This window comes from Brienomyrus brachyistius, chromosome 6, assembly GCF_023856365.1.
Source record: "Brienomyrus brachyistius isolate T26 chromosome 6, BBRACH_0.4, whole genome shotgun sequence".
In the NCBI taxonomy this organism is placed as follows: domain Eukaryota; kingdom Metazoa; phylum Chordata; class Actinopteri; order Osteoglossiformes; family Mormyridae; genus Brienomyrus; species Brienomyrus brachyistius.
This window is the reverse complement of record NC_064538.1, coordinates 13,463,703-13,491,435: the sequence shown is the minus strand read 5'-3', so window position 1 is coordinate 13,491,435 and position 27,733 is coordinate 13,463,703. Positions and strand designations below refer to the sequence as shown.

Genomic DNA, 27,733 nt, shown 5'->3' with positions numbered 1-27,733 from the left:
TGCTTTCAATTAATTTGATCAATTCTTTGTTCACCTGTTATGAAGGAGTGGTCATTCATTAATAAAAAACATAAACTTTGCTTTACTCATTACGAGGAGCACAACCATAGATGGAAACACGTAAAGCCAAATGTCAAGGACAATTCATAGGTTCAGGTATGATATATTAATGTTACAAAGAAAAACTAATTAATAAATCGGTATTACTGAACAGTAAGAGTAGGACTAGCAACCAGGACAGCGGGTCCAGTCAGGCATTGACCGCTAAGAAGCTCCTTTGCCCTGGCTGGCTTTTGGTTCCCGTTACTGGAAAAGGTGGATCCACCTGAAGGTCAAACAGAAGGTCGCCTTGTTTTGTCAAACCACATAAAACAAAAAGTACAAGCAGGCAGCTTGTCTATATTTTTTTAAGAAGCACACATTTTATTTGATTCAATTATATATCCTTCCATGATAGACGCTATCAGAGAGCAGGACGGAGTTGGTAGAGCATAGCATTCAGTCTTTGACTGGTCCCCATCTCTCTCTCTCCCTCTCTCTCTCTCTCCAACAGCTCAGCAATGCTCAGTTCTCCAAAGGTGTGACTCTTCATGGGCCCGCTATGAAAATGAATGCTGTAAAGGTACTTCAGCGCAATGAGCGTCACATATCAGTCAGAAAAAGCTCAGATAACAGTTCAAAGCACCAGTGTAAAGTCCTGTCTGTCACTGCCACAGCTCAGACCTGAGTAAACGATTCTGATTTTGTGGATCGTTTGCGTGGGAGACAGGAGAATCATATCGTCGTTCCCTCCAACTCGAGACTATAAGAGAGAGAACATCCATAAATATTGCTATTGACAACCATGTTACGGTACAGTGCATCTTCCATGTGTCTGCAGAAGGTGGGGGGAGGTCCATGCATGTGCTTGCAATGGGAAGACCCCCAGCATCGAAATCCAGTGACAATGAGCCCCACCCCACCCCCAGCTCTCCCTTGTGGTTTTAGACAAAGTGACTTTAAACTTTCCCTCTGGTCCATCTGTGCATAACCACAGGGTTAAAAAGTAACTCTGCAGCTTGCCTTTTTAACCCTAAACAGTGCACTGCCGGGGCACAACCTGCTTTTATCAAAAGGCCTAAGCTGCTCTGTGGCATAAGAACACCCCCCACGACACCCCACAATTTGGTACGCTCCAACTCTTCTTCCTCCACAGCAAGGGTTGGCATAGGGTATCTGTCCATCACCCAGGCCTCCTTGCTAGAGGTCTCTCAGAAGTCTCTCACATGGGTTCACAAGGAAAGCGATCGTGGAATAGGGCTGCAGCGCCCAGGTGTGCCTTGCTTGTGTGGTGGGGGTATGGGGGGGGGGGGCGGGGCGCTGGTGCTTCAGGCCTCACTGCTGCACTCATAGATGTTGTCCTCCACGAGGGCAATGACCTGCTCAAACTTGTGCTGCAGCTGCATGCGGCGGGCTGTGGGGTTGGCGTCCAGCGCGTTCACCACCTGTGGAGATGGGGGGGGGGGCGTGCTCAGCACAGAGCGGCTCACATTCAGGAGCTGTTTACACAGCCCCCAGTGGGCTCTGCCTTCACATCCAGCTCCTCTGCTGCTCCTGCCCTGTTAGCTTCTGGCATTATCTACTAAGCGACCATTGTTCGGTTGCGAAACATGCAAGCATGCAATTAATGGAATGCTTTTGTACATGAGAAAGCTGAAATAGAACCAGTGTTCAGCCTGGCATTATGGGAATTCCAAAGCGTATACCTCTGAACTACATGGCTATTGAATTCTGATCAGCCACCATTGAGGGCAAAGAATGTCAGTGAGCATGGTGCCCATATTCCAGTGAGCCCAGCTCCGATCCCAATCTTGCTTTATGTGAAACGCAGTGTTGCATGAGTGACACAGACGGCTGATCCTGCTACCTGATAGCACTCTTTGAACACACGGCACAACACCAGCCCTACTCGAGTAGATGTGAGCAAACCCTTACCTGAGTACGATATTTCTTGGCATAATTGTAGATCTCCATCAGGGCCAGGTTTGTGTTGAATTCATTTCTGTATTTCTGCAGGAAAGGGAAGAGCAAGATAATGAGAGTCTGAGAAGTCACTGTCACGCACAATAACACACACATACAACAAAGGCAGATGAAAGGCCTAGTGTGGAGATATGAAAAAAAAAATGTTTCCCAGGAGATAAAACATTATTTTGCAGTTAAACATCTGACCACAAAGGGAGGTATCTACTGTATGCATAAAATTGCATGCTACATTTTTGGATAGAGGCAATGGAAGCGTTTTTAGGCTAAAACGGTAGATCTGAATTTAACGTGATTTTGAAACACATGTAACAATCTGGAGAAGGACAGCAAAGCGAAATTACGAAACCACGCTCTGTGTAAATTACAGCAGAGGGAGAAACAGCTTGAGTTTGACATGGAATGACATCCCAGGTCGACTTTCAGACGAACGCTATGATTCACCAGTTCACAGAGCAGAATCACAGAGCCTTGGAATAAAATGTCGGTTTAGTCCCCAGGTAAAGACTAAGTGATACAGTTGATGTGCACTGTCATGTGAAAATCATAACAGAGCATAACACAAAACAATTCAGCATAGTCAGAGCCTGAATGCATGTTTGTGATCTCATCTATTTAAGGATTATGTGCCTGTGAATTGTGTGGCTCTGTTTCCTACACTTTAGTTTAAGTGATAAATTCTAGCTGCCTGGATATACATCTTGGACTGGCTTCCTTCCGTCCGTGTACTACAGTAAGTTATGAGCTCTTCCTTTCTCTCTTGTTCCAGTTTGCTACCTTACTTCCACATCCAAAAGTGTCCCAAATTTCGTATGGTAATTACAGGTCAGTGAGCGTTCAGTGTGCAGCCTCTGATTGCCCTCATTACAAATCCAATCTCAGGCTCACGAACGAGACTATCTGGCAGCCGCGAGCGACACGTGAAAACGGCGTGAAGCACCCCGGCGTCTCCGGGACGCGGACCAGCTGCTCGGCCCGCATGATCGGGAGTGTGCCGGACCAGGCACGGCCCACGGGCTGACGGCCCCTCCCTCACCCGGGACTCCTCAGCAAGGTGTGCATTCATCTCCTGCTCACTCAACGGCGCCATCTCCTGGATCTGCTTGTAATACCACTGCACCCGTTTCTTGTACTCCGGTATCTCCTTGGCATACAGAAGTTTGTTGGTGGGGGAGTCCTAGAACAAAGTATTACCATTAGCTGGGAGAGTGACAACAGCTTTAGCATTAGGTACGAGGGTAACAATGGGATTAGCATTAGGTACGAGGGTAACAATGGGATTAGCATTAGGTACGAGGGTAACAATGGGATTAGCATTAGGTACGAGGGTAACAATGGGATTAGCATTAGGTACGAGGGTAACAATGGGATTAGCATTAGGTACGAGGGTAACAATGGGATTAGCATTAGGTGGGATGGTAACAACTGCTTTACCATTGGCTAGGAGTGTAAGAATGGGTTTAAGCATTAGCTGGGATAGTGACAACATCTTTAGTATTTGGTAGGAGGGTAACAATGTAATTAGCATTAGCTGGGATAATGACAATGACTTTAGCATTAGCTGGAATGGTGACAATGGTTTTAACATTAGCTGGGAGGGTGACAATAGCCTTAGCATTAGCCGGGAGAGTGACAACAGCTTTTTAATCAAGGGTTGCTCCCACACCATCTGTCAGGCAGGGACATTCAAAATACTGTAAATTAATCATACCAGGTGTCTAATGCTGGCTACGAAACACAGTATCCTTAGAAATGCAATATTGTGGCTGGAAGAGCAATAACAAAAGCACAAAAATGTAGAGTTCTGCCCGACAGAGGAGCGGCAGGTACATTGCAGACTCAGCAGCAACACAATGCCGCCGGCCGTAACGTGCCAGACACACACTCTACCAGAGCGATTCTGTCGGTCGGCCGTGCCCTGCTATCCCGGGGTTCTCCGTCCTCGTGCCCACAGCCCATTTCTGTCAGTGCTGCATACCTTTCATGTAGCAGCACCCACACATTGTGGGACAATAAGAGGCAGAAGGCATGACCCCCCACCCCCATCACAAAGGGAACTCGCCCTAACTGTTTTCCGTCGAAAAAAAAAAACTTTAATTAATACTCGGGGGTTACAAAAACAAAATGGTCCTAAAAACGAAGGCTTTTCCCCCCCAACATGTGTTTCCAATGTATTTCATGTTACGTGTTTTGAAATTCCCATATCTGTTACCCATGTCTCAGTAATGCCGCTACAAGCCAACCCTTCCCAAAGCGGGCTCTTATCCAGAAAGCTGGTAGACAGACGCATGTAGGGCAGATGGGGGCGGAGCCAACTCAGCGCTCCACCTGATACCCGAGCCCTCCTTCCTGTGCACAAGGCCACTTCCTGCAGCTCTTCCATCTGCTGGGTAACACCTGACCATTTCCCGGCAATGAGAAAACGCTGTTTCCTGCGCAAAAGTGACCTGAGCTGCATTTCCTGCTTTAACTGCTAGCTACTGCTACCCCTACAGCCTCACATCCTGCTCCCAGGAAATCTGAGAGGGAATAAAAAAACATGGAATCATAATTAAAGCCCCCTCCTCCCCCCCCCCCACCTTAGTAAAACAAGGGCTTTGCACATGTTTTAACTTTAATAAGACCGCAAATCGGACCCTGGCAAGTGACATAAAAATAAACCCGGCGTCCGCACTGATGAAAGGTGAACATTGTTCGTGGGGCTCGGTTCCTGCGGGAGGAAGACAGGCACTGAGACAGGATATTGTGTCTTGAAGGTCAGGGTGTCTACGGAATGAAGTATTCTGCCAGGCCTCCCTCAACTGTGCAAAACAAGGACTTCCATGTCGGGTCATCTGGTCTCGAACAACATGAGGAAGGGTGGAAACAGCTGACTGAGGGGGGGGAGACAGTGCTGGGACCTCACCTTGCCTAACTGCAGGTCGGACACAGAGCAGGCATCGATGAAGGCTTGGGCGATGACGGACAGGCATGCATCCATATGGTCTGTCTTGTCGATGTCGAAGACGAACTGGGGGTTCTTCAAAATGTTCACCCAGAACCTCAAAGGTAAGCTGCAGCAATGAAACATGAACAACTCAGACGAGAAAGGTCACAAACACCATGAACGCTATCGGTTATCGATGAGTATAATTAAGGCTAATAGCCGCTGCCATGCTGATGTGGAACGCGGGGGCCTCGGTCCATCTCCACCCCACCTATTGGTCTTCCAGATGTGCAGGGTGTCGGGGTCTGTGATGCCTCGTTTATCTGCCTGCTCCTCCAGGAAGTCAAAGAAATATTTCACAGCCAAAGGGGGCTTGTCAGATGGAATGCTGAGGATGGCCTGAAACAGGTCATCCAGGAACTTCTGGAGTGTTCCCTGCAGAGAGAGAAGATCACGGGTCAGCACCTCCCACACACTGAACACAGCATTATGGACTAAACCTGACCTCCCAAATTTGCTGGCGCCCCAAATATTTAGTTAAGCCCAGGACAACTGCAGCAACGTCAAAACGTCTGCGGGCTTCAAATCCAAGTTGGATGCGTCAGGTATCCTACGAATAAGCCCTGCAGGAGTCCCTCCCCACATTCTCCATGACCCATTTTTCCACACGTCACTCCTATGCCAGGCCCCGCTGTGCTGAGGAGATGCCCACCTTGGTGGAGAGCAGCCGCGTAAGGTAGATCTCTGGGAGCACCTTCTTGCGGTGGCTGTGCCTGTGTGACTTCTTGGTCTCTGTCAGCTCGTCGTGTGGGAGGACCTGAGAAAATGACACAATGGGACCGGCGACAAACTCGTGAAGGCAGCTCGTGGGCATCAGTCAGGTCTTTACAACTGGCCAGAGATGAGGACGCGATGGCATAGCAATCAGCCCAAAGATTTTGGCAGATGAAATTTGCTACTTATACGGAGTTCAAGATCAGGTGCGCAAAAGCGTCAGCGACAGCAACACCTTCTGCATGATGTGACAGTCCAGTGTTTAAGGTTTGCATCTTATGGGTTGCAAAACAGGAGAGATACCTGGAATGAGTGCCTAATTATTTGTGATGAGTTTTTCGTCTTTTCTTTCTAAATTGTCCTTATTTTCTCCTTTTTGGGAATAGCGAGATACGGCGACTGTCAGAGGGCTCCCTGTCAGCTCCTGACACCCAGGGAAGTGTAGAACACTGGGATAGGACTATTGTCTGTGCTGTCAGCTACCTCTGTCTCAGGCGGAGGGCTGCGGGTTCCGGCGGCTGATGGGAAATGCTCGCAGGAGAGCGGGATGAGCAGCCTATTTGGTCAATTCCACCCACAGCCCTGCAGGTGCCCAGCTGACAGTGGACTTTGCTGCGGAGCGACGAGATGGAGAGGAACCAGCTGTCTAAGCAGGCTGACAGAGCATGAACCGCTCTCTGTGTTCCAGGCCATCTCTGAGCTCCCAGCGCTCAGTGTGAGTCAGGCCAAATCCCCACAGCCCTGTCTGACTGACGGTCCACCTTAGGAGCTCGGAAATATGCAATTAACTGAAAAATACAAATGTCTAATATATATCTATTCATGAGAACAGTCCTCAGTCCTTCCTTCAGCATGTTCTGTGTTAACAAGGCAGCCGTATCATGCAATTGCTTTCCTCGCTACCATGATTCCTCAGTCTCCCAGTTGATTGCATCATTTCCATTTCTGCCTCATTTCCTTTACATTCCAGACCTATTTCCTTTCCATGATTTTCCACTTGCCCCTCATTCCCGCCCCCCACTATACGTCTCATACTCTCACCGTCCTGCCAGCCTCTCTGACCTCTAGCGAGCAGCTTCTCACCGGAGTCTCGAACCCTCCCAGGTAGTCGATGTGCCTGCGCGTGTCTAAGTGTCACTGCGTGTGGGTGTGTTTGCACACGGCACTGCTTACCAGGTGAATATATTTCTCTGTGTCCAAATCTTTGACTGGGGAATGAGAGGAGAGATAAGAATCCGTCACAATCCATCAGTATCTGTCACTGACACATGTGTTATTGGGAAAAGCCCCAAACTGAGATTGCTGGAACTCAGCCTTTCTCACTGGTTTACGTCAATATCAAAATAAATACCCTTGCTCAGAGTACACTTAACACTTTAGTATTTGTTTGGCAGGTAGATCCTGTTTGGAATCTCAAATCCATTCACAGTACTTACTAATGCTGCCTCGTTATGTGATACTCCATGCATGACTTGATTAATTTTTAATGATACGTCACACTTGGTAGACAAAGAAGCAAAAAATTCAAATTCAAAAAAATCAGTCCTCGGTAAATCTTCAATTGTTTAAAATCCAAAAAGAGACCATTTCCTATAATTGCTCTTCCAGTTTCTTTTTTATTGTGTATTTTTTCTGGTGTCTGTCACTAAACACTCTTTATTATGTCAACATGAAAGCAGCCTCACTGCATAATGGTGGCATAAAATTATTTTGGTTATATATATCAAATAGACAGGACAGCAAAACAAAGGCATGTTTTGAAAAGATCTGCACATGAAAAGAAAAGAAATCGGAGAAAAAGAGGAAGAAGCAGATCTTTGAGAAGACGTAATGAAGTAAATAAGTGGCTCGGTGTTACCTCACCTCTCCCCAAAGTGTTCTCACGCCTGTCTTTCAGGCTCATTGCAAGTGAGGCTCCCTCTGGTATCTGGGGGGGGGGGGGGTGCAAAATCACAAAATCACTGAGTGTAACCGGGGACGGAAATGTCGGCACTGACGAAGGTCAACATGGCATAATGAACTGAAGGATTTCCAGTGAAGTCCAACAGCACACACGTTCAGTCACGTTCACAGCTTGCTCACACCGGCGTGCTATACAGTGTAAGTGTCTCTTAGCAGAGGTCACTGGTCATGCCTTGTCTACTGAGATATACTACATGTGACACTGCCCGAAGATTGAAGGTGGGGTGACTGGAGAGCGCCCTCACTTAAGATCCTCTGGCAGTGCTGTAAACTGTACAAAATGTACACTCGAGGGTATTTACTTTGTAATGAAAGACGGTGTTGAGCTTCTTGCGGCCATCTTCCATCACTGACGTGTTGTCCAGGTCCAGGAGAATTCGACTGGTGCTGCCAGAAGAAAACCACTCTGGAAGATTGACAAGAAAGAAGACAGCTATTGTAGCATCGTCTCTAAGGACCCGGTGGCGCTTCTGTAAAGCCTCAGGAAAAAGTATCGGGATAAATATAGCTCTGCTCTAGGAGTCAGCAGGGCTGAGTGTGACTCGATGTGGGCTGAGGTCCAGCTTTTCACCTAGGTCTACGTCTTCAGCACTTGGCCACTGAGAAAAGGGCAAATTCTTGTAAAACGCCTCCAAGATCTTCTCTTTGACCTGGCAGATGGTGTCCGTGTTCATCACTCGCACAGTGAGCGAGTCCATTCCTAATCCTTGGAATGAGACATTGATGTTCTGCAACAATAAAATGGAGGCAATCAGATGACCGCTGGGCTGCATGTCTTTGCTCTACACCCCTCTGGGTTGCCACCTGATTCATTGTTACATGGTCTGGGGCCCCTCGCTCACCTGGGGCTTGGCCTCGATGTTCTCCCTCAGCAACCACTCCTCGTTCAGGGTGTAGCGGGCTTTGCCGGTGATGGCGTCGATGGAGCCCTTATTTATCTGCTGTTTGATGGCACAGAGCAGCAGAAAGAACGGCTCGCCCACTGTCTCCTGGAGAGAAATCGCAGCAGCCGCGGCCTGTTAGATGCCGTCAGCTGAGAAGCAGCTAGTGATGCTAAATCCACACATGCTATATTCAACACAAACCGCGGAGAAGCTGGCAGCGACCACAAAGCAGCCCAGCTACAAGTGTCTCTTCCTGGAGAAGAAGCGCTCGGGCAAATCCTCACCGAATTGCAAAAACACCTCTATGGTACGGCATTAACTTTTACAGCATTTTTAAGAGGCTGATTGGACTACAATGTGAAAGATATCATAAAAGGTTAAGAAGACCATTCTTTCTTCTGTATGCACCTTCAGGTAGCTGTACATGCAGATGGACATCCAGTTGGTGAGCATCTTCTCCACTACGGACTCGGTCCTCCGCAGCATCAGCTTGGGGTTCTTGGGGGCCGAGCTGTCTATAAGGTCTACCAGCAGGTCCTTCATGATGCTGGTGTAGTACTCCAGCTTTCCGTGCAGAGCGATGGTGAGCAGTGAGGCCAGGCTACATCTGGAGTGGGGGGGGAGACAGGAAACCCAACCTTCTCAAGAACTGAAATCCCCCTCAACAGCACACAGGAGGTCGGAAAACATGCTGATACTGGAAAAACGATTCACGCAGACAGGTTGTGACCGAATGATTTAAAACCAACCGATTTGTGAAAACGCTACATGTTCCAGGATCCCCTTTTATTAATCACTGATTTAACTTGGTTTCTAAGCATCTATATATCTTGCTTGCAAACATCTATGCAGGTTTTTCGCCTAACCCTAACCCTAACCCTAACCCCATGCTGCTGTTCAGTGGTGCTTCATAAGCTTCTCTACGCCATCAAGGCGCTGGGCCACGTTACCGTATTTCAATAACAGTAGGAACTAGTTTATTACTCTATCAGCGTCTTCTTGGCTGGTTGGCCTCTGCCAGACTCCTGGCGAGAATCTCGATTCCAGTGGACGCTCAGGCGTTAAGGTTTCACAGGCGGAGCACGTTGCACTACAACAGGCACCAGGTCGGCGGAGCAGTGGTCGGCACAAGGTGCTGCGACATTCTCCAGCAGAGGGGCAAACGGCGACAATGTTCAGAAAGCCGCAATTAGGCTGATCTCCTGAACGGCGGCTTTCAGTCTCCAGGCCGAAACAGGATGGGGGAGGCGGGGAGGCCTCTTTGGGTCACCTGTCCCGTACGGCGAAGTCCTTCTGCTGCTCCAAAGCGTGCACGAAGGTGATCAGGAAGTGCTTGTTGTTCAGCAGAGTGGAAAACAGCGTGACCCCCTCCTCCATGTTGGGCTTGCCGGTACCTGCGGGCTGTGCCAGGGAAAACACACAATTAACTTAAAGGCGCGGCGTCACCGTGGGAATCCGTGCTTCACACGTAGCCGGCACATGCTTCCGCATCGTTGCATCGCCGCCTTTGAGATCGGCTACGGCCATATGGTGACACGGCATGGTCTTAACAGAGCTGTGTCCTCACTGCCAGCCCAGCGGCCGTCCGCGCTACTACACGTCCAAGCTACTACACGTCCAAGCTACTGGGAGATGATCTATGCGGATCTGCTACCATGGAGGAGTCTGTCTCCAGACGATATTACAGCGGGCACTGAATACCGCTCTGACAGAGCTTCTCGCAGAGAAGGAGCTTGGCAGACCTACATCAATGATTAATTAGAATTAGAGGTGAGGCATTCCTGGGGGAGCACCGGGCTGGGCAACGGCGCCCGTTACCTTCCAGTCCTGCAGCAGGGGGTGAGTCTCTGGCACAACACGCGGACTCAGATTATCGTTCTGATAGACGGGCTGCACCAGGCTGTTCTTCTCATAGTCTGAACACATCTGTGGGACGGGGGTACAGTTAGGTGGTCTGTCTCAAGGAAGAAGAAAAAAGTCCCTTCTTTGGATCAAACCTATTGCACTTAATTAAGATGGGTGCGCTTCCAGAGCATTGCATCATGGTAAGCGGCGTGACTTCTGCTAGTACTTTCGCCGCATGGTTACGGCGGCTTGCTGCGAGTGCGGTGGGGCCCCCGAGCCCCCGCTGTGTGGAGGACAGCGCTGGAGGACAGGCCGTGTCCTCGGGCTCCCACACACTCAGCTAGCAACCCCCCCCCCCCCCCGAGTGTAAATAAGAGTTACGCCATAAATTCAGAGTCCCAGTGCAATTGTGTTTAGACAAGCACTTTAGGTTGCAGAATATCACATACAAATTATAGAGACGGGGGGGGGGGGGGGGGGGGTGGGTCCTTTTGCAAGCAAGCTGGGATGTTTTCTTTTAAATGGGAACTGACTCCAGCCTCTGGACTCGAGCGGGTGGGTGGGGGGTTGCTGCTTGTTTCATGTTAGAGGCCCCAGCGGGATGAGAAAGGAGAGAGTGTGGAGGTAACAACATTTATGTTACATTACCAGCGATTTTCACAGCTCCTCGCCTCACAGCGCAGCCAGGGCACTGTCCACTTTCCTCCATTTCCTGACCTAGTTTGTGTTTGCCCCTCAAAGCAGTCGAAGTCCTTGTGTGTGTGCGCAAGTGTGTGTGGCTTAGGTATATATTACATGGTGGAGACCCAATGTCCCCACAATGTGATAAAAGCCTTTTATTTTGACATTATGGGGACCATTTTTGTCTCCACAAGGGGAAACTCAATTTCCCAAAAAATCTGTGACTGCAATCAAAAAACTGAATATGTCTTGCCTTTTGTTGGGTTTACTTATAGTTAAGGTTAGGGCTGCGTAGGGGTTAAGGTCAGCATTGTGGTGATCAGGGTTTTGCCCATAGAAATGCATGGGTGGTCCCCACAAAGATAAAAACAAAAACGTGTGTGTGTGTGTGTGTGCGTATACGCGAGCCCAGGGACGGGTGGGGGCTGTGAAATGAGACTCTGTGTGTTTGCATAGAGAGTGTGATTTGTTCTGACTCGGTGCCCTCCATTGTTCTGCTCTACCACAGTCACCATGGTAAAATGAAAAAGTGGGGTGTCTACCTTTGGGAAGAAGGTTCGGGTGACAAACTGCTTGTACTCCAGGAAGGGGATGCCCTGACTGCGGTTCAGCTCCTTGGTGAGGTCCGTCATGTCGGTCTGCAGCTCAGCGAAGCCTGTGGGGGGGCGGGTACAGCATGGGCTCTCGTTCAGTCTCTCCACATTCCCCCCTTAGGCATACTCGGCACGTCCGTCTGCCAGCGTACATGGGAACCGCACGTTGTGAATGTTTGCACAACACGGCCTTCACAGGCCAACGTTAACAGGAAACTCCTTTATTTAAAGCATATGTAGAAGTCAAAGTTAGAACCCGAGGAACTAATTCAAACAAGGAATGAGGAGATCTGTCGTGTTTCCACAGCATTTATGGACTGCGGGCCTGCAGTGAGCCTGGAGCCCATCACGGACGGCACACTCAAAACCCTGCAAAGAGGCTGATGGAGACACGACCGTCAGTTCATGGGAGGAAACCCACAATAACCGGGATCCACCTCGACAGGGCCAAACACTCACTATTCTCAAGGTGAGGACACAATGCTTCTGACGGCTGATAAGAGGAGCGTGTTTTGCTAAAAATAGCTTCAGGTTAATGCATCAGTTTCCCTTAGTTGTTTTTCTGCTGTTTGTACTTTTGGATCTTCTGACCATCAAAACTCTCCTCAAAGGGTGTAAAGCAGATTTTTGGGAAATTTCTGCAAAATTCCCCAATCACTCTGAGAAGCGAATGGGACAGAGACTGGGAAATACCTCGCTGCTTGGCGTCATGTTGAAAGCATGGGTTCTCATCGAAGCATGAAAGGCTGCGCCCCCAAAATCTCCTTAATGCTTGACACACTCGGAGGGTTTCAAATGCGCCACTGCCCCGGCCTGTGAGTCGCCCTCTGCCTCCAGTCCCTCCCCCACAACCTCCCTGACAACGTAGCCATAACAAAATCAGCATGACCGCTGTGGGTCGGGGCTTTTTGTGAGTCACGCTTACAGTGCACAATCGCGGAGTCTTTCATCACAGCCTTTCTTTTGCACGGACACACGCACATGACTATGCACGCACAAGCACACGCACACACACACACACACACACAGGAAAGCCTTGTCCCCAGTCGCAGCCTCTGTCAGCTCACCTACGCAGAACCAGAGGGGCTACTTCACTAAGGCCGTTTCTCTGCGTCTCCGTGTCATTAGTCATCAAAGGTGGATCTGACCTTCCTATCCGTTAATTTGTACGGCATTAGCTGGGACTGTGAGTGGCCCGTGGTCAAGAGGGTGGGCGGGGGGAGCACACCTTTTCGGATCTCCTCCCTGATCTGTGCCTCCATCTCCTCCATCTGCAGCAGCGTCTTCTGCCAGTAGCGCTCGGCACGGCGGCTCTTCGTGCAGTACACCACCAGGGCTGGCGGACGGAGAGAGGGGCAATCAGAGCGGCTGGCGGCAACACGACGAGCCGGACAGCTCAGAAATAAAAGGCCCCATTATGCGCTAATAAAAGACCCCTGTTTCTCCGGATAGAAGCGGCATTGACAGATTGCCCTGATCACACACACAGGGTCCCTCTGAGAGCGTCTGCAGTTAATCCCAGACATGCTTGGAGCTCACATCACATTGTGAGTCCATAATGATCTGTGTAAGCTGCATAATTAATAGCAGCTACGGTTTAATTCAGAAACCCACAACAAATTCCATGACAAATATACACAGAGTACAGGCCGAGACACCGAGGCAGAAAGCAAAACACTGGCAGCGTAAACACGCGTGTGCTCGCACACGGATGATGTGGGAACACGTGCACGGTGCCACACAGCCCTGCTTCAGAGGGTGGAGCCAGGGCCGGCCCGCGAGGAGCAGGTACCTCTCATCTCCTCGCACATCTGGGACGTCAATCTGCTGCCAAGACCTGACATAAATCACAGCACTGGCAGGGGGGAGGGAGTCCGTCGCCGCCGCCGCCACTTACCCACGGTGCACAGCAGCAGCAGGACGCTGCACACCACGATGGAGACGACGATGGCCAGCTCGCTGCCTCCCAGCTGCACCGTGGCGATGACCTTGCGGAAGTTGCCCACCTGCACCTGTAAGCACGGATCATGACTCTGAGGCTCAGCGGGCACAGACAGGCACACGGCAGTGCCAGGCCTGCACTGGCCCAGCTCAGGAAGCTTCCAGCAAGGGCCGCCTCCATGATCTGACCCTTGGGGGGGGCTCAGATCCCTAAAGAAATATGGGACGCCACCCCACACACTAGGTAACCTCACTGCCGCGCTGGGGGGTGCAAAATGCACATGAAAATATGGAAGAAATCGCTGAATAGTTTCAGAATAATCACTTCTTTTTTTTTTGGGTGGGGGTGACTGAGACAAAAAACAGAGAGAGGAGCTGAAGTCTCCCTAAATAGGATCTAGAATTGCCTATGAATCCAGTTGAAATATGACTCAAGCCCCCCCCCCCCAATAACTGCTGTTGTTCCATTTTAAATGTCAGATTCTCTAATGTTTTCTGTGTGTTTACATTTAAAGACATTCGTTTCTGTCACTGTAATGCCTCTGTAAATAAGCCTGTCCGGTTCCGATTTGTCAGCCTAAGTACAAGCAGTGAAGCAGTGCCCCTTTCCTGTCAGCCTTCAGTGTGCTTCCTCTCAGTCCACTTTGTTTCCCCATTTCTCTGTGCTGAGCTCTGGCACTCAGTTTAGCCCAGCAACGGATTTTCCCAAACTTTCCCATTAAAGTCCCTCCCTGCAGGAAAATGTCGGAAGCACAGTTTGCTTTACTTGTTCAGCCCAATAAAATGCAGCGTAATCTGTTTTTGTGTTGAACAGCGAGCTTGATGAAGAAAAGCATTGTTCTGAGTTCCTTGTTTAATCTGAACAATAATTTATCTCTGACCTGCCCAACACATGTTTATTTCCCGCTACAGTGGAGCCCCGGGATATAAAAAAAGGACAGAGACGTCCCAGTTCCCACCCAAACCGTCTTAGCATCCCAGAAACACAAATCAGGCACAACAAAAACAGCGCCCGCGTCTGTGTTATGACATTCCATCTGACCAATGACCTGGCCACTCCTGCCTCCCTTTCCTCTCACTAATTGCTTTTGTGAACCAGAAACGGTCCCTTACCACCATTCCGGGCCACAAAACTACTAAACTCGAGAGGGTCCCTGAGACATCGTTAAATAGAGCCTCTTACTTTTTCGCTCTCCCAAGACAGGGAGTATAAATTGTGATCTGGTGCCTGTTGGGTTATTGCCAGCTTCAGCTCATTGCTGCAGGAACTGGGACAAAAATAACTGCAATAATCAGTGCAAAGAGGCTGACTGTGACTAAGACGATGCTTCCTCATCTGAGACACATTCCACCATGACAGCCACTGTGAAATACCATATTTTTACTAGCCACAAAATAGGTGGATTTATTTACACATTTTTACAAATGAATAAAGGGACTTAATTTCCGTAAGGGGAAAAAAAATAACAGTCATTGGGCATGGAGAACAATATTTATGGTGAAAAGTATATCTTTGTCAATGAGGCATGATGGGTAACGCAGGTCCACTTACAATGACTGGCTGCTCTCTTTCATGTGAGTTCAGGGAGCCATTGATAGTGCAGTGAAACAGCTGATCGTTACTGAAGCTGACGTCACAGGGGATGGAGCCAATCGTCACAGTGTGTTCTTCCGGAGCCAGATTCAGTTCACTGGGTCCTTTCTGTGAAAGGCAACACCTGCACATCAGTCCAGTCAAGCCACAATAAAATAAAAGACGTGGGGAGTGCATTGCACTCAGAGGGGAACCCTTTTTAGGATCTGATGACACGTAAATGTTTGGAAAGGGAATTGAATATATGGTCTCATCAGAATTTCAGCAGCTGTGAAATATGAGGTGTAGTATTAGATAACAACAGGGTGCTCTCTGGGAGGGGGGGGGATACTGGTCTGGTGAGAAGCCAGCAGTCGCAGGGCTCTTACACATCCAGCCGTCGTGCAGCTAGCTGGGAACCAGCAGTAAGAAACTCGGAAATGCCAGGATGGGGGCCGCATGCGCCGGGGCAACCAGGTGGGTCACCACAATCAGAAAAGGGAAGACAAAGAGTGAGCTGAGCATGTGGAAAACTGAATGTTTATTCTGGGATGCTTCCCGTTTACTGATTAACGTCGAAATGCTGGCCCCATCCCAGGATGCGAACCTCTGTATCTCTGTCAACAACCACTTCCTTGCCATCTATTTTTTACCGAATGACATTAACCCTCCTCCAAACGGCTTCCTCAAACACGACAGGAGCGGCATATCTGACCCACGCAGCCAAAGACTCCGCCTTCCCCGTCTAAGAAGATACAGAAGCCACCAAGGATCACGTGTCTGACTTCCTGGAACATCTTTGTGTTTTCTTCCACATGCCCAAGACTCAAGAAGGAAGTCTTAGTGTTTATGAAAATGTACAAAAAGCTAATTCATGAAAGGTCATCCAGTCAGCCAACAAATTAGCTGAATCAGAGGAGTGCACAGTTTGGTCACAACATTTCTTTGGAGGAGTACAGTTCTGCTGGTGAACTTCAAATTAGTGACTTGAAACTCACTAAGGGCACCTGTGTTTGTTGTTCCTAATGAGGAAAAGAGAAGAAGATGCACATTGTGACTGACGGCTGACTACCACGCTTAAGCAATTCCCTTCACAGCAACAGAAAAATCCCCCTTCAGCTGACGACCGTGAGTCAGTGAAGGACACTGATTGAGATACACACACCAGCTCCTCACTGGTCAAGAATCAGACCCCTGTCTTTAGTCCGGAGCACTCACATTGATTATGAGCGTGAGCGGCTCTCCTGGATGGTGCTTGATGAACTTGTCCTTGGTCGCGGTGAAGAACTGCGGGTCCTCCAAGTAGTCCATGTAGAAGTGCACCCTGTAGGGCTCCTCGTCGTCCTCAAGGTCCATCTGGGTGGCAGGACTGTCCCCAGTGTAGGGGACACCATTCAGATAGAACTCCACTGTGGTTCGCGTGGACTGAGGAGAAGCTGGCGAGGAGCATGTGATGATCGTGTTTGACTGCACAGAGCAAGCCTAGACATAAAGCATAGGACACTGTTACACAAGCTCAGTTTGCTCATGACCAAACAGCATTGTTCTATCTTTAGAACATCCCCCATATACCACATGCTCATGTTTGCCAAGCCACAACGTTCACAGTTTCAGTTGGCAGAGAACATGCCACAGCACAGTCTCCCACAATCCCTATAGAACAACTGTAGAGGCCCGACAGAGACTCACGCTTTGCTCATCCACGATCCCCCTGACCTTCATTTCCACGTTCTGCACCAGGTTAAAGCCATGTCCCTTCACCGTTATGGTACGGCCCCCGCTAGAGAACAAAAAGCCGGGAGTTAATGCACACACTCCAAGCCAGAAGGCGAGAACCCCGGGCCCTTTGAGCAATTGAATTAGCCCAGACACCCACAAAGGCGCTGCATGCTACCATGCGTCTGCTTAGCGAAAAAAACCCTGGGAAGGCGGCCCAGTTGCAGACAGCGCCTGTGCCTCTCGCAAGCTCCCAGACACAGCGGTTTGTTTGGCTCACTGACTCGCGGCCGCTGTGTGAAGAAACTCAGGCTGCTGTAAGTGGTGTGCAGAGAAACTGGGGTGACATTTCAGCCGGCGCCTCTTGCCTATTACACTGAATGCGGCGAGCGAGCAGGATACCTCAGGTAGCTCTTCTGCGGATGGATGCCAACGATGATCGGATTCCTCTCATAGGTGTAGGAGGAATTTTGCAGGTTTTGGCAAGGAAGTTCTTCAAACTCCACGCACACGGACACGGTGGTATCGGGACGCATGTGCTCCGCCGGTGGCATGGTGCACTCGATGGTGTCGGCGTCTTTCCTGGCAGAGAAGCAGCACAATCATGAGACAACCTGTCAGAACATGCTGCATCACCAAAGAACGTGGAAGGAGGCGAAGCAGCCCGATCTGTCGAGCCCGCAGCACGACACAACAGGGTTCGGAGGAGGAACCATTACAGGGTGGGAACAAGGACTGAAATTACACCAGGGTCCCAAAGGAACCCCATGGTGCATGACTATCTGCTTTTTGCTGATATTTTAGGCAAATGCTTAAGTAAAAATAGAATAAACTATAACAAACAGAAAAAACGCCGTCAGCCTGCCTCACCCAGATCATGCCTCTAACAGTTACTTCATTCACTAGTCACAGTTAGATTCATCTACTCGTTGCTATATTCTTGCTGTGTGGAGCATTCATTCATTCATCTTGCATTCTGCTTGTCCTAAGCGGGGTCATGGTGGTCTGGAGCCTGTCCCTGGATACAACAAGTGCAAGGCACAGAATAACCCAGGATGGGCTGCCAACCCACGGCAGCTGCTGGTACAATGGAACACAGTTACCTAATAATAGTGCAGTCCTGGGTGCCGTTGACCCTCACTTGCACTCGGGAGCCAGTGTCCAGGTGTTCGCCCTTCAGAGTTACTTTCGTGCCCCCAGACAGGGATCCGTTCCTGGGCTCCATGGATAGTACTCTGGGACTCTGTGAAGCAGAGAGGCGGCTTATAATGTTATAGCATTTGATTAGTATTAGTGATAAACGGGATTAATAAATCCTTTCAGGATAGTTAGGAAAAAGCTTATGTTAGGCTGGTCTTTTGATTAGTTATTAATTAGAAACTTTTAAAGAATGAACTGCATTTCTGTCCTACTGAACAGAACACAAAGGCCTTTTCAAATTCGTGATAACATTCCTTGGCCTGCACTTGTAACTATTCTGTTGCAATTGAAAAAGCAATTCTTGCTGACATTTTTCTGGTCCACGTCTCGCCCTAGAACTTCTTGGCCCTGAAGAGCGAGGACCTCCAGCTGGAAGGCAGATCATCTGCATTCTGGAGACTTCCGGAGGTTCATGCCTGCTCGTCACTCTGGGGATAGGCTTCAGAGCGGTTCAGCACACATTTCCACTTCCCCAGGACAGGATTCACTTCCTCTGAGGAAGGTAGTGCGGGGGATGCGGGGGTGGGCTTCCTATTGTTTACAGCAAGCTGTTTCTTGCGGACACAGATGTTTCCCGAGAACAGAGCTTCAAGGAAGGAGACATGAAGCAAGCCTCCTTCCTGTTCCTGATAGGACAGTTTCTTCATTTAAAGAAATGGGGAATATCCCAGCACAAGAATGCTGAATGCTCTGTTTGTGTCCAACGGTGTACAAGTGAGGAGGGAGGGGCTATATGAACAGGGGTCTGATGTGACAGGTCAGCTGGAACAAGAACTGCTTCACGTATCACACATATAACTAATAGTTTGCGATGTAAATGATTGTGATCTAAACATTTCCTGTAGTAAAAAGGAAAGAGCCCCAGAGATGTAATAATAAGTGCTGAGAAATGTTTATCAGAGGCATTAATGATTATTTGGGTGCTACCCCATGCATGTACAAAGACTTTGTCTCTGGCAATCTGGTGAGGTCTTTTATTCTGCAAATACAATTACACAGATCACAGCAGATATTACCAGATCCCAAACAATACATGCTGAATAAAATATGACAAAAACAATGTTATGTTTAAAATGAATGCCTTTATATAGGTTAATCAGGCATGCAAAAAGATCTATGCGGACATATTCATTGGCTTAGTAAAGTGATTTAATGGGATGGGCAGGAGATCTAATACTCTTGGCTAAAACATTTATTCTAGTTGTTAATCTGTTTTAAAAGGTAGACAAAAGAGAATACATACCAGGTATGAAAAGGTTTCTTTGGACTGTCCCACGCTGCTGCCCACAGTGACCGTCACCACGTTTGCAAACGTATCCTGTGATCTCCCTGTCACACACACCAGCCTGACAAGGGGAACAATGACACAGCAAGTAAACACAACTTGTTGTGTAGCCCAGAAATAAATGAACTGCTGTTTCTAAAACAAACCGCAACATTAAATAGATAGTTGTCATGGTCAACAGCTGCGTATGCATTTCTTCACGACGAGATGTTTTCGGGTTGGTCGCACAGAAATGTTTCGGTGGTGAGGAATGAGGGCTGTGAGGATTTGTGTTGGCTGCTGTGTGTGTTACGGTGAGGAGCTGCAGCAGAGTGATGGAGTCACGCGGGGAGGGTATTTCCCAAAAAGGGGCACAGCTTTGACTCATTCATATGCTTCCCCAGGTGGTTAGTTTTGCAATTCATAAAACCTCAGCTGACCTCTGATGTCTCATCTATGGGAAGGTCAAGGTGACAGACAAAGCCTAAGTCAAACCAAGTCTCAACTCATATGCTGGTTCAATAAATACATCCTTTAACACTGTGCCGGGTTATATACTGATAAGCCACAACATTATGACCGCCCCCCATGTGTAGCAACTAATGTCGACCATCTAATAAAAACAGTGCGTGTCAAGGTGTGTGATATTCCATGGTACCCTAACACTCAGGACTCGTAGTTGACGTGTTGGCTGCCGAAGGGATGGGAGCCACTCCAAGGTCTAATTTGAATGGATATAAGTTACAGGCAATCGGGCATGAATTCCGTTAGAAAACTATTGACATTTGCACACATATAGCACAGTAATCCTTGAAGAGAATCCAAAGGCAAGATCTGAGATTTACTGCTCCAATGCATTGAGGGACAGATCAACAAAATAAGCCATTCATGCCCAAGAGACCCAAAGATGGATGTCGACCGATATAACATAGCTTACCATTGTCTCCAATGTCTCTCTTTCTTTATATCAAAGTCTGCATCCATTTCAGTTTTGAGTTTCAGTTCAGGCTACCTTTGTGAAGTGGTACATGCTAATGGTTGTGTTTGAGTCAGGCTAGGAGCCTGATGCGATATGTGGAAGAACAGAGGTAAGAGATAAGTAGAGTTGAGAGGGAGTCAAGAATGAAGGGAGATGAATGGGACTCTAGGCTACTTACTGCACAGAGACACTATATCTCTCCGGGAGCAGTGTGCAGGGAACGGTGCCGATGTCCACTTTGACATCCGCCGCCCTGCGGCCCAGATTCCTACCCTGGATGGTGAGCCTGGTGCCTCCTTCCAGGGGCCCGCTGAGCGGCATGATCTATGGGCAGGACAGCCGAGAAGATTATGTGTACATCTATGCACATGCGCATGAACATCACCATTATCGTCGTCATCATCAGCATCATTGTCATCATCATCAACATCATCGTCATCATCATCATCGTCATCATCAACATCATCGTCATCATCAACATCATCGTCATCATCATCATTATCATCGTCATCATCAACATCATCGTCATCATCAACATCATCATCGTCATCATCATCGTCATCATCATCGTCATCATCATCGTCATCATCAACATCATCATCGTCATCATCAACATCATCATCGTCATCATCAACATCATTGTCATCATTATATCATTCTTATTTGATTGCTTCTATTCTTATTTAATTGAAGTATAATCCTCGCTTCCTTTTTAGAACAATAGCTAACCCTAACAAAGCTGTCGATCCATCAAACAGAGTGCCTAATCATTTTACATGCATTAAAACACTTCCACCTAGTAAACTAAATCCACAACATCTATAGTAGGTCCAATCCCCACTGGATTGCTTATAGTGTTGCTCGAAGTACTGAGAAAACCCACACTCAAGACAGTTAATACCTCCCTAGCATCAGATATTACTCCTGATCTATAATAATTGGCGGTAATCAAGCTGTTGCTTAAGAACCCAGATTTACTCTGCGGTCACCAAATGCAGACATTCTCACAATTTCTCATATTAATAAAAAGACTGTTGGCAGAAAAATCCTCAACCACAGGGAATCTAGTCTATGGAACCGCCTGCTGACATATGTGATGATGACCCCACGGTCAATGTATTAAAATCCAGACTAAATCCTATTACTTCAGCCTACATAAGGCTGCTTGGTGTGACTGGACTATATGTTTCTGAGTCTGTTGCTCACCTATTAGCATCCCTACTGACCAGGTATGTTGCTGACATTTACTTGCATTACTTAGTAAACGCTTTTGTCCAAAGCAATGTACAATCAGTAAATTAGCTAGTAATGTTGATCCTTAACACCATGCCAGCAGCTAAGACTATATTCATGGCGAGACCACATATGAGTAAACAAAGGGAATAAACGATTTGGGGAAAGTATTTTGGGAAAATATAAGTAAATTGAATATAAGCCATGATCCATAATTCCTTAAAGAGTGACAGTGAGACTGGACTTAGTCTTTACTGTTGGTATCAGGGTTGGCTGCCATTACGGAATGCATTCATCAATTCCAATCCAAATCAGGAAATAGGACTGGAATTTAAATCTCCCTGGAATTTGAATTAATTTCCAATTCTGTTCCCCATGTTTTTTTTTTCTGATCCCAACTGCAGTTCCAGTTCCTGATTTGGACTGAAATTGACGAATGCATTCTGGAATGGCCCCAACGCTGGTTGGTATTACTGTAGTTGCTATTATTATTACTATCAAAGATTTGGCATGGTGTCTCAGTGGGCACCATTGTCACCTCTCGCCAGTTGGGTTGGCTGCGTATGGGCTTAGCAGAGACATGCCCACAGATGCGCTGGCATCCTGTCCACAGTGTAACCCTATGCCCTGCGTTTCCTGGCATAGGTTTCAAGCCCCCTGACCAAGATAAGCAGTTAGAAGATGGATGTATAGATTATTATTAGTAAAGGGGTAGGGTCACTGTCTGCTCTTGGAGCATGAGACGGAAAACAGCATGAATTTGCTAAATTGACATTAATTTTATTTAGCAGATGCTTTTGCCCAAAGTGATGTGAAGCGAATTGCACGTGACAAACGTACTTGCTGTTGCGGAGTCAACAAGGCACAAGTGCAGCTGGGCTGAACGTCCAGGTACTAATGCAAGTAATAAAGGAGTAAGAGCCACAGAGCATCATATCTCATCCTCGGGAAACCTGGCTCTGCCTGATCTATGTAATTTTGTTATTCTCAGCGGAAATTGGCCTCCACAAACCCCCAAAGTGCTGTTTTATGTTTTAATATGCCTAAAATTAAGCTCAGCTTCTGTGTCTGATATCACAAACAGGTAGACCTATGGGAACTTCCTGTTTTTGTCTATGCTGTTTATATGAATCACCTCCTGTCACCGGAATATTAATAACTAGCACAAGAACAGCAATTGTAACATTTGCAGGTTCTTTTCACAGCTCACACCTCAGTTATTCTCCTCGCTAGTGGCCCTTCTGTAATGCGTAAGTGTGAAACTTACCAGCATGCAAATGACCAAAGGCGACGTCTACCCACACTTTTTGTTGTTGCAAAGCTAATGTCATCTTCTACGGCAGCAGAGTTTTAATATTTATTTTGCAGACAAAATGAGTGCAGAGTCAGAATCCTGGTTGTGCAGGCAGCTACTGGCCACCTACAGTAGAAGCACCACAGCCGCATTAAGAACTCAGTTCTTTATAAAAGTCTGAGTTCCTAAAGATGTCAAGGTTATAATATGGAAAAATATTAATTATTTGTAATTTGTGAATTTTGGATTAAATGATTTTCCAGACTAGTCTGGTCCTGGATACTTGATTGTCCTACATCACATTGTAGAAGTTTCTGCCAAATGCTTATTCATAAACGAGGCTACAGACACCCACATGGAGCCCATAAGCAGCCCCCCCCCCCCCCCCCCCCCAATACACACGCACACACACACACACACAAGCATATTATAACCTTTGATTGAACATGTTATCTACAGGAAGCAGTTAGCAGGGCCAAATAAGCCTCAGACGGACCATGTTTCCCCTTTAAGACCGAAAAAGTAGATAAACGTGTCAACAAAGATATCAGACCAAAATGGAGACCAAACATGCTCCCTAAGTCATCCTGAAAATGCCGAGCAAATTAGCCAGTAAATCTGCATGCTGAATGAGCCAGGAGGTGAGCTGGAATAGCCAAGCAGCAGAAGGAAATGGTCCTTGTCTTGGAGTCTGCTTGTGGTGTGGAGAGGAAGCCAGAGGGCGGAAAGGCATGCTACACCGCAGGTTTATCAGACCAAGGACCGGGAAGCCTTAACCGATCTTAACTGACCTTAACCAAGCTCGAGCACTGTGCCTCACTGTACTCTAACTTCCACCAATAAAAAACAAGAATTTCTTCTGTTCTCCAAAGACTTCCTGATATCTTATTGGATGGCCAGAAGATCCCAAGCCTCTCCTGAGAGAAACCCCAGATATTCCGCGTATTTGTTAAAATTCACCACCAGCTAACTTCGTTAAGTCACTGAAATTAGTTAAAAAAAGTCAATAAGATATCGACTAGCTATACAAAGCGTGCTAGTGATTAGGTGAAAAAAATATATGGGTGTATTGGACGGTTGCTGGAAGTACTGGGGTGACTTTAGGAGAAGTTTTGAAATGGCTCCGTTAACACACTTTGACAGGCATAATGTCATAGTTTTACACCATCATTTACACATAATTTTCTTTGGCTGCCTCAAACCTCTGCACGTGAGTGGGATGCTGAACCTAGGTTGCAGGAGATAAACATGCGGGGTGTTTTGGGTGTTGAGCCACCTACCTTCCAGATCTCTGGGCCCGGACACTGGGTCTGACTTGTGTGACACTCATCGCGGGGTTTACACGAGCTGTCACACCAGGCGCAGTGGTGTCCCTGGTCCTCCCGTCCCCAGCACTGGGAGCAATCTGTGCTGCCTGCCCCGCAGTTGTATACCTCCACTGAAGAAGAGGACAGGCGTCTGCATCCAGCATGCATCCATTGGTAGAGAAAAGTTCCTGTGTTTCCCCACATACCCCCCACCAAGTGTTTCAGTGACAGTGCCACTCACCTGTCATGGGCTGAGGACTGTCGATGTACTTGTCCTTCAAGCCCCAGCGTTTCAGGGTGAAATTGAACATGCGGGTTTTTGCCGTGGTGGTAAGCTGCCAAAACAGAGGCGAGCCGGGCTGAGACTGTGCCCCCCGTGTGGATGGAAAGCCCAGCTTTCACCTTGACCGTCTATCGTGACATTGGTTCTCGGCAGCCCCTTGCTTTCAGTTCTTAATTCAAACCCGGTCACCATTTCCCACCCTAAGCAATAACACTAACAGTGAATTACACAATATCGTCACCTTTTATTACAAATCTCATTTTCTCAACGCTAATGGCCCTTCTCAACTGCTGCCGTGGTGCAAGTAGGTGAAAAGTTGTTTTTAATATTGGTTGTCATTCTGGGCTGCTCGGCGTACTGCATCATTAGTGCTACAGTTATATAAAGCCCGCTTCCTGTCCCAGGCAGGCATAAGTTGCGAAAGCAGGCCCAGGATACCAACCGCAAGCTTCTCAGCGGGGTGCGGACAGTGGATGGACGCAAACCAGACGAGCTCTCCGCTAACTACCGACTGTGCCAAATGGCAGGAGCTCGGGGGAGGGGAGAGGTCCTGGTGTGCGTGTGTGTGGCAGGTGGCGGGTGGGTGGGGGGGGGGGTGGTTCTGAGGGAGAACGCTCTTGTACTCACTGTCACATCCTTGCAGCTGAGCTCCGATGATCCGAGCCACGCTGCCTCATACTGGAGATCGCCCCCAAAATCACATACCAGCGCAGTGCCCTGGTCCAAACAAAGCATCACACTTGACAATTAGGGAAATGAGCCTCCTGTTCAATCAGCCTCCCGCCGGCACAACCTTCGGTGAAATCAGGGCACACCTGAGCCCGTGTGAGAAGAATAAACCCTTATAAGCAGCGCTGTGATGACAGCTCAAAGGCTGCTCTTTTAACGTCCTTCCTTCAGGCACGTGCCTTTTCCTTCGTAAATACCGTCAAACCTTACAAAATGTTTGTAGCTGAAGAAAAAAATCTATTACATAACAGGTTCACAGGACCATATATAAAAATTAAGGCCAATGGACCCGAACGACCGATCGCATGATCACTCGGGAACCAGTGCTCCTTGCAGTGCGCCAGTGTGTTCTTACGCCGAGCTCACCGCTCCCATCCCACTCACCCGACACCCACACACCTCTTCACATTTTTAATCACCAGTCAGCCCGACTTCCAGCCGTATCCTCAGGTTATTCTAACTGCTCTGAAAGACGGGACAGACCAGCACTGAGGGCGGAGGAGGTTTCCCCTGAGAGAAGAGGGTGCCGGGGGAGGGGAGTGAGATCGGGGGCACACAGCAGCCCGTATGCTCCGCTACGCGTCAGAGCACAAAGGCCCAGAGAGGCAGCCGCACGTCACGGCACAGGCAGACCACTGATGTTTGATCGAAGCATGACAGGGTACCTCCTCCACGTTGCTGAGTGACACCGTGATGTTCGGCGACCTTCCAGACAGTGACGGGGGAATTTTAACAAACGTCCCGGTTGGACAAGACTCCACGTCCTGTTTACAAAAAGACAGGACATGAATAGGCGGGTTAAAAATAATTACAAGCAAAAATAGCTAGCAGTACCTTTAACTGACACGAACTACCAGGAATACAGGCAACTTTACAGGACGTGTAAACGCAGAAACTGAAACTTCAATAAAATGCAAGAACAGCATAATTAAATCAGACAGTCCTTTCTTAATTAATTAATTTTTTTGCTAAATTAGATTAATATAATTTCAATTTTACAATTCAAATTAAACTAAATTCTTAAGTCTAGGAGAAAAAAGCTCTTGAAAACCTGCAAAGCTACCAGGTCAGAGTTCAGAGATTGTGATGAGTTCAGTTCGAGGGCACGGCTACAGTCAGAATCAAGATGCCTGGTTATGTCACAGCGGCTAAAAATCTAAGCATGAGAACTTCTGCTGCATATGCTGATGTAACAAACTGATGAAGGTTACTTCATTATTGCTCTCCACAAAACGAGGTCAATCACCCATTGATGGTCTCTATGAGCAAGAACTATTACTTATAATATGGATAGGTCACTAGCCTGCCTTTCTGGTTAATATCCATTAGCAGCTACAAGAAGATGAGGAGATTTTGTAATTATCAAAAAATGTCACTGAAAAATCCCATGATATAAGCGTCACATTTCAGGCCAACGATGAAGGTAAGGACTTCAAGATGACTCCAAAATGATTTTTCACAGGTATGACAGAAATGTGAGGTACACTCAATGAATCAGCAGTTATATGATTCTGTTTTATAAATGAGGTTCTGTGATTTTTTTTTTTGTTTGTAATTAATAAAAGAAAACGTCTTAATGTCCACACCTTTAGCAGATGGTCCTTCGTGGCATTTTCACTGGAAACACAGCTGTTCTCCTGCTGGTTCCACAGGCACTTCCCCTTATTCTGCAGACAGCTGCTGCACCTGAAACAAGGTCCCAGGGGAACTTAGGCAATGAGAGGCTGGACCTGACCTCGAGGAATGGCCTGTCTGGGGCAGCTCAAACAGGGCGCCCGAGAAGGGTCACATGACTGTTTTCATTTACACTGCCGCTGACGGCGCCTTCGGATGCCTTTCTAGGTGGGTCCCATTCAGGGGGTGGGAGAGACGTACAGAACATAAGGAGCCCTGGGTATCCCTGATTCAGGGTTGACTGAAATCAGGTGCCCCCCCCCGCTTAATAGGATCTCTGTTTTGACAGAAATGATTTCCTTTGTTTCAAAGTGCCAAGACAAATGTTCTCACACAGGGGCGGACTTCTCTGGGGGCCCTAGGCTGACATGGGTGGGGGGCCCCTAAGGGGCCATTAGAGATATTTTTGGAGCAGAAAAACAAACGAGAGGGAATTAAAAACAATAGGACTTCAATCAAAGTGCAGGGGGCCAGCAGTAAGATTCACCAATCAGGGTGCGGGGTGGGAATGCTGATGGGGGGAGGGGGGAATTACACCAGAGGATCGATTGGTGAAATTGAATCATTCCCTCTTTCTTTAAGGTTAGTCTTGAATTTTTGCATATGTTCATCTAAATGTGTTCTTTCCACGTCTGTACAAGTTGTATACCTCTCTAGCCAGACTGTATCAGACAAGGGAGATGTAATGTTAGTCTTGTATCTCACTTTCTTATTACTTTGTGCCAGTTCGCTTGGCAGTGGAACGACCAGTAGACTCTAGTGGTAACGAAAGCTGGGTAGCGCGAGTCTCAAAGTAGAATAGTCCATTACAGCCAGGACAGGAAACAACTTTGTCTATCCTGAAAACTGCTGC

At 47.8% G+C, this 27,733-nt stretch overlaps 1 protein-coding gene across 1 annotated transcript in view; it reads right to left on the bottom strand.

The window, feature by feature from the left end:
- Positions 1-400: 400 nt before the first annotated feature.
- Positions 401-27,733, bottom strand: part of plxnd1 (plexin D1) — a 43,410-nt gene continuing 16,077 nt past the window's right edge. Inside the window, exons 8-36 of the mRNA XM_049018154.1 lie at positions 26,793-26,892; positions 25,872-25,970; positions 25,105-25,194; positions 24,436-24,529; positions 24,168-24,325; positions 20,539-20,684; positions 19,361-19,463; positions 18,021-18,160; positions 17,320-17,499; positions 16,891-16,981; positions 16,420-16,683; positions 15,181-15,330; positions 13,585-13,699; positions 12,916-13,023; positions 11,637-11,749; positions 10,387-10,494; positions 9,839-9,969; positions 8,977-9,175; positions 8,527-8,673; positions 8,256-8,412; positions 7,987-8,090; positions 7,586-7,649; positions 6,896-6,930; positions 5,661-5,765; positions 5,220-5,383; positions 4,928-5,075; positions 3,059-3,199; positions 1,975-2,049; positions 401-1,484 (exon numbers count right to left, since the gene is read on the bottom strand). Coding sequence (XP_048874111.1) covers positions 1,368-1,484; positions 1,975-2,049; positions 3,059-3,199; positions 4,928-5,075; positions 5,220-5,383; positions 5,661-5,765; positions 6,896-6,930; positions 7,586-7,649; positions 7,987-8,090; positions 8,256-8,412; positions 8,527-8,673; positions 8,977-9,175; positions 9,839-9,969; positions 10,387-10,494; positions 11,637-11,749; positions 12,916-13,023; positions 13,585-13,699; positions 15,181-15,330; positions 16,420-16,683; positions 16,891-16,981; positions 17,320-17,499; positions 18,021-18,160; positions 19,361-19,463; positions 20,539-20,684; positions 24,168-24,325; positions 24,436-24,529; positions 25,105-25,194; positions 25,872-25,970; positions 26,793-26,892 — 3,646 coding nt within the window. The 3' untranslated portion in view covers positions 401-1,367. The remainder of the gene's footprint in view (positions 1,485-1,974; positions 2,050-3,058; positions 3,200-4,927; positions 5,076-5,219; positions 5,384-5,660; positions 5,766-6,895; positions 6,931-7,585; positions 7,650-7,986; positions 8,091-8,255; positions 8,413-8,526; positions 8,674-8,976; positions 9,176-9,838; positions 9,970-10,386; positions 10,495-11,636; positions 11,750-12,915; positions 13,024-13,584; positions 13,700-15,180; positions 15,331-16,419; positions 16,684-16,890; positions 16,982-17,319; positions 17,500-18,020; positions 18,161-19,360; positions 19,464-20,538; positions 20,685-24,167; positions 24,326-24,435; positions 24,530-25,104; positions 25,195-25,871; positions 25,971-26,792; positions 26,893-27,733) is intronic.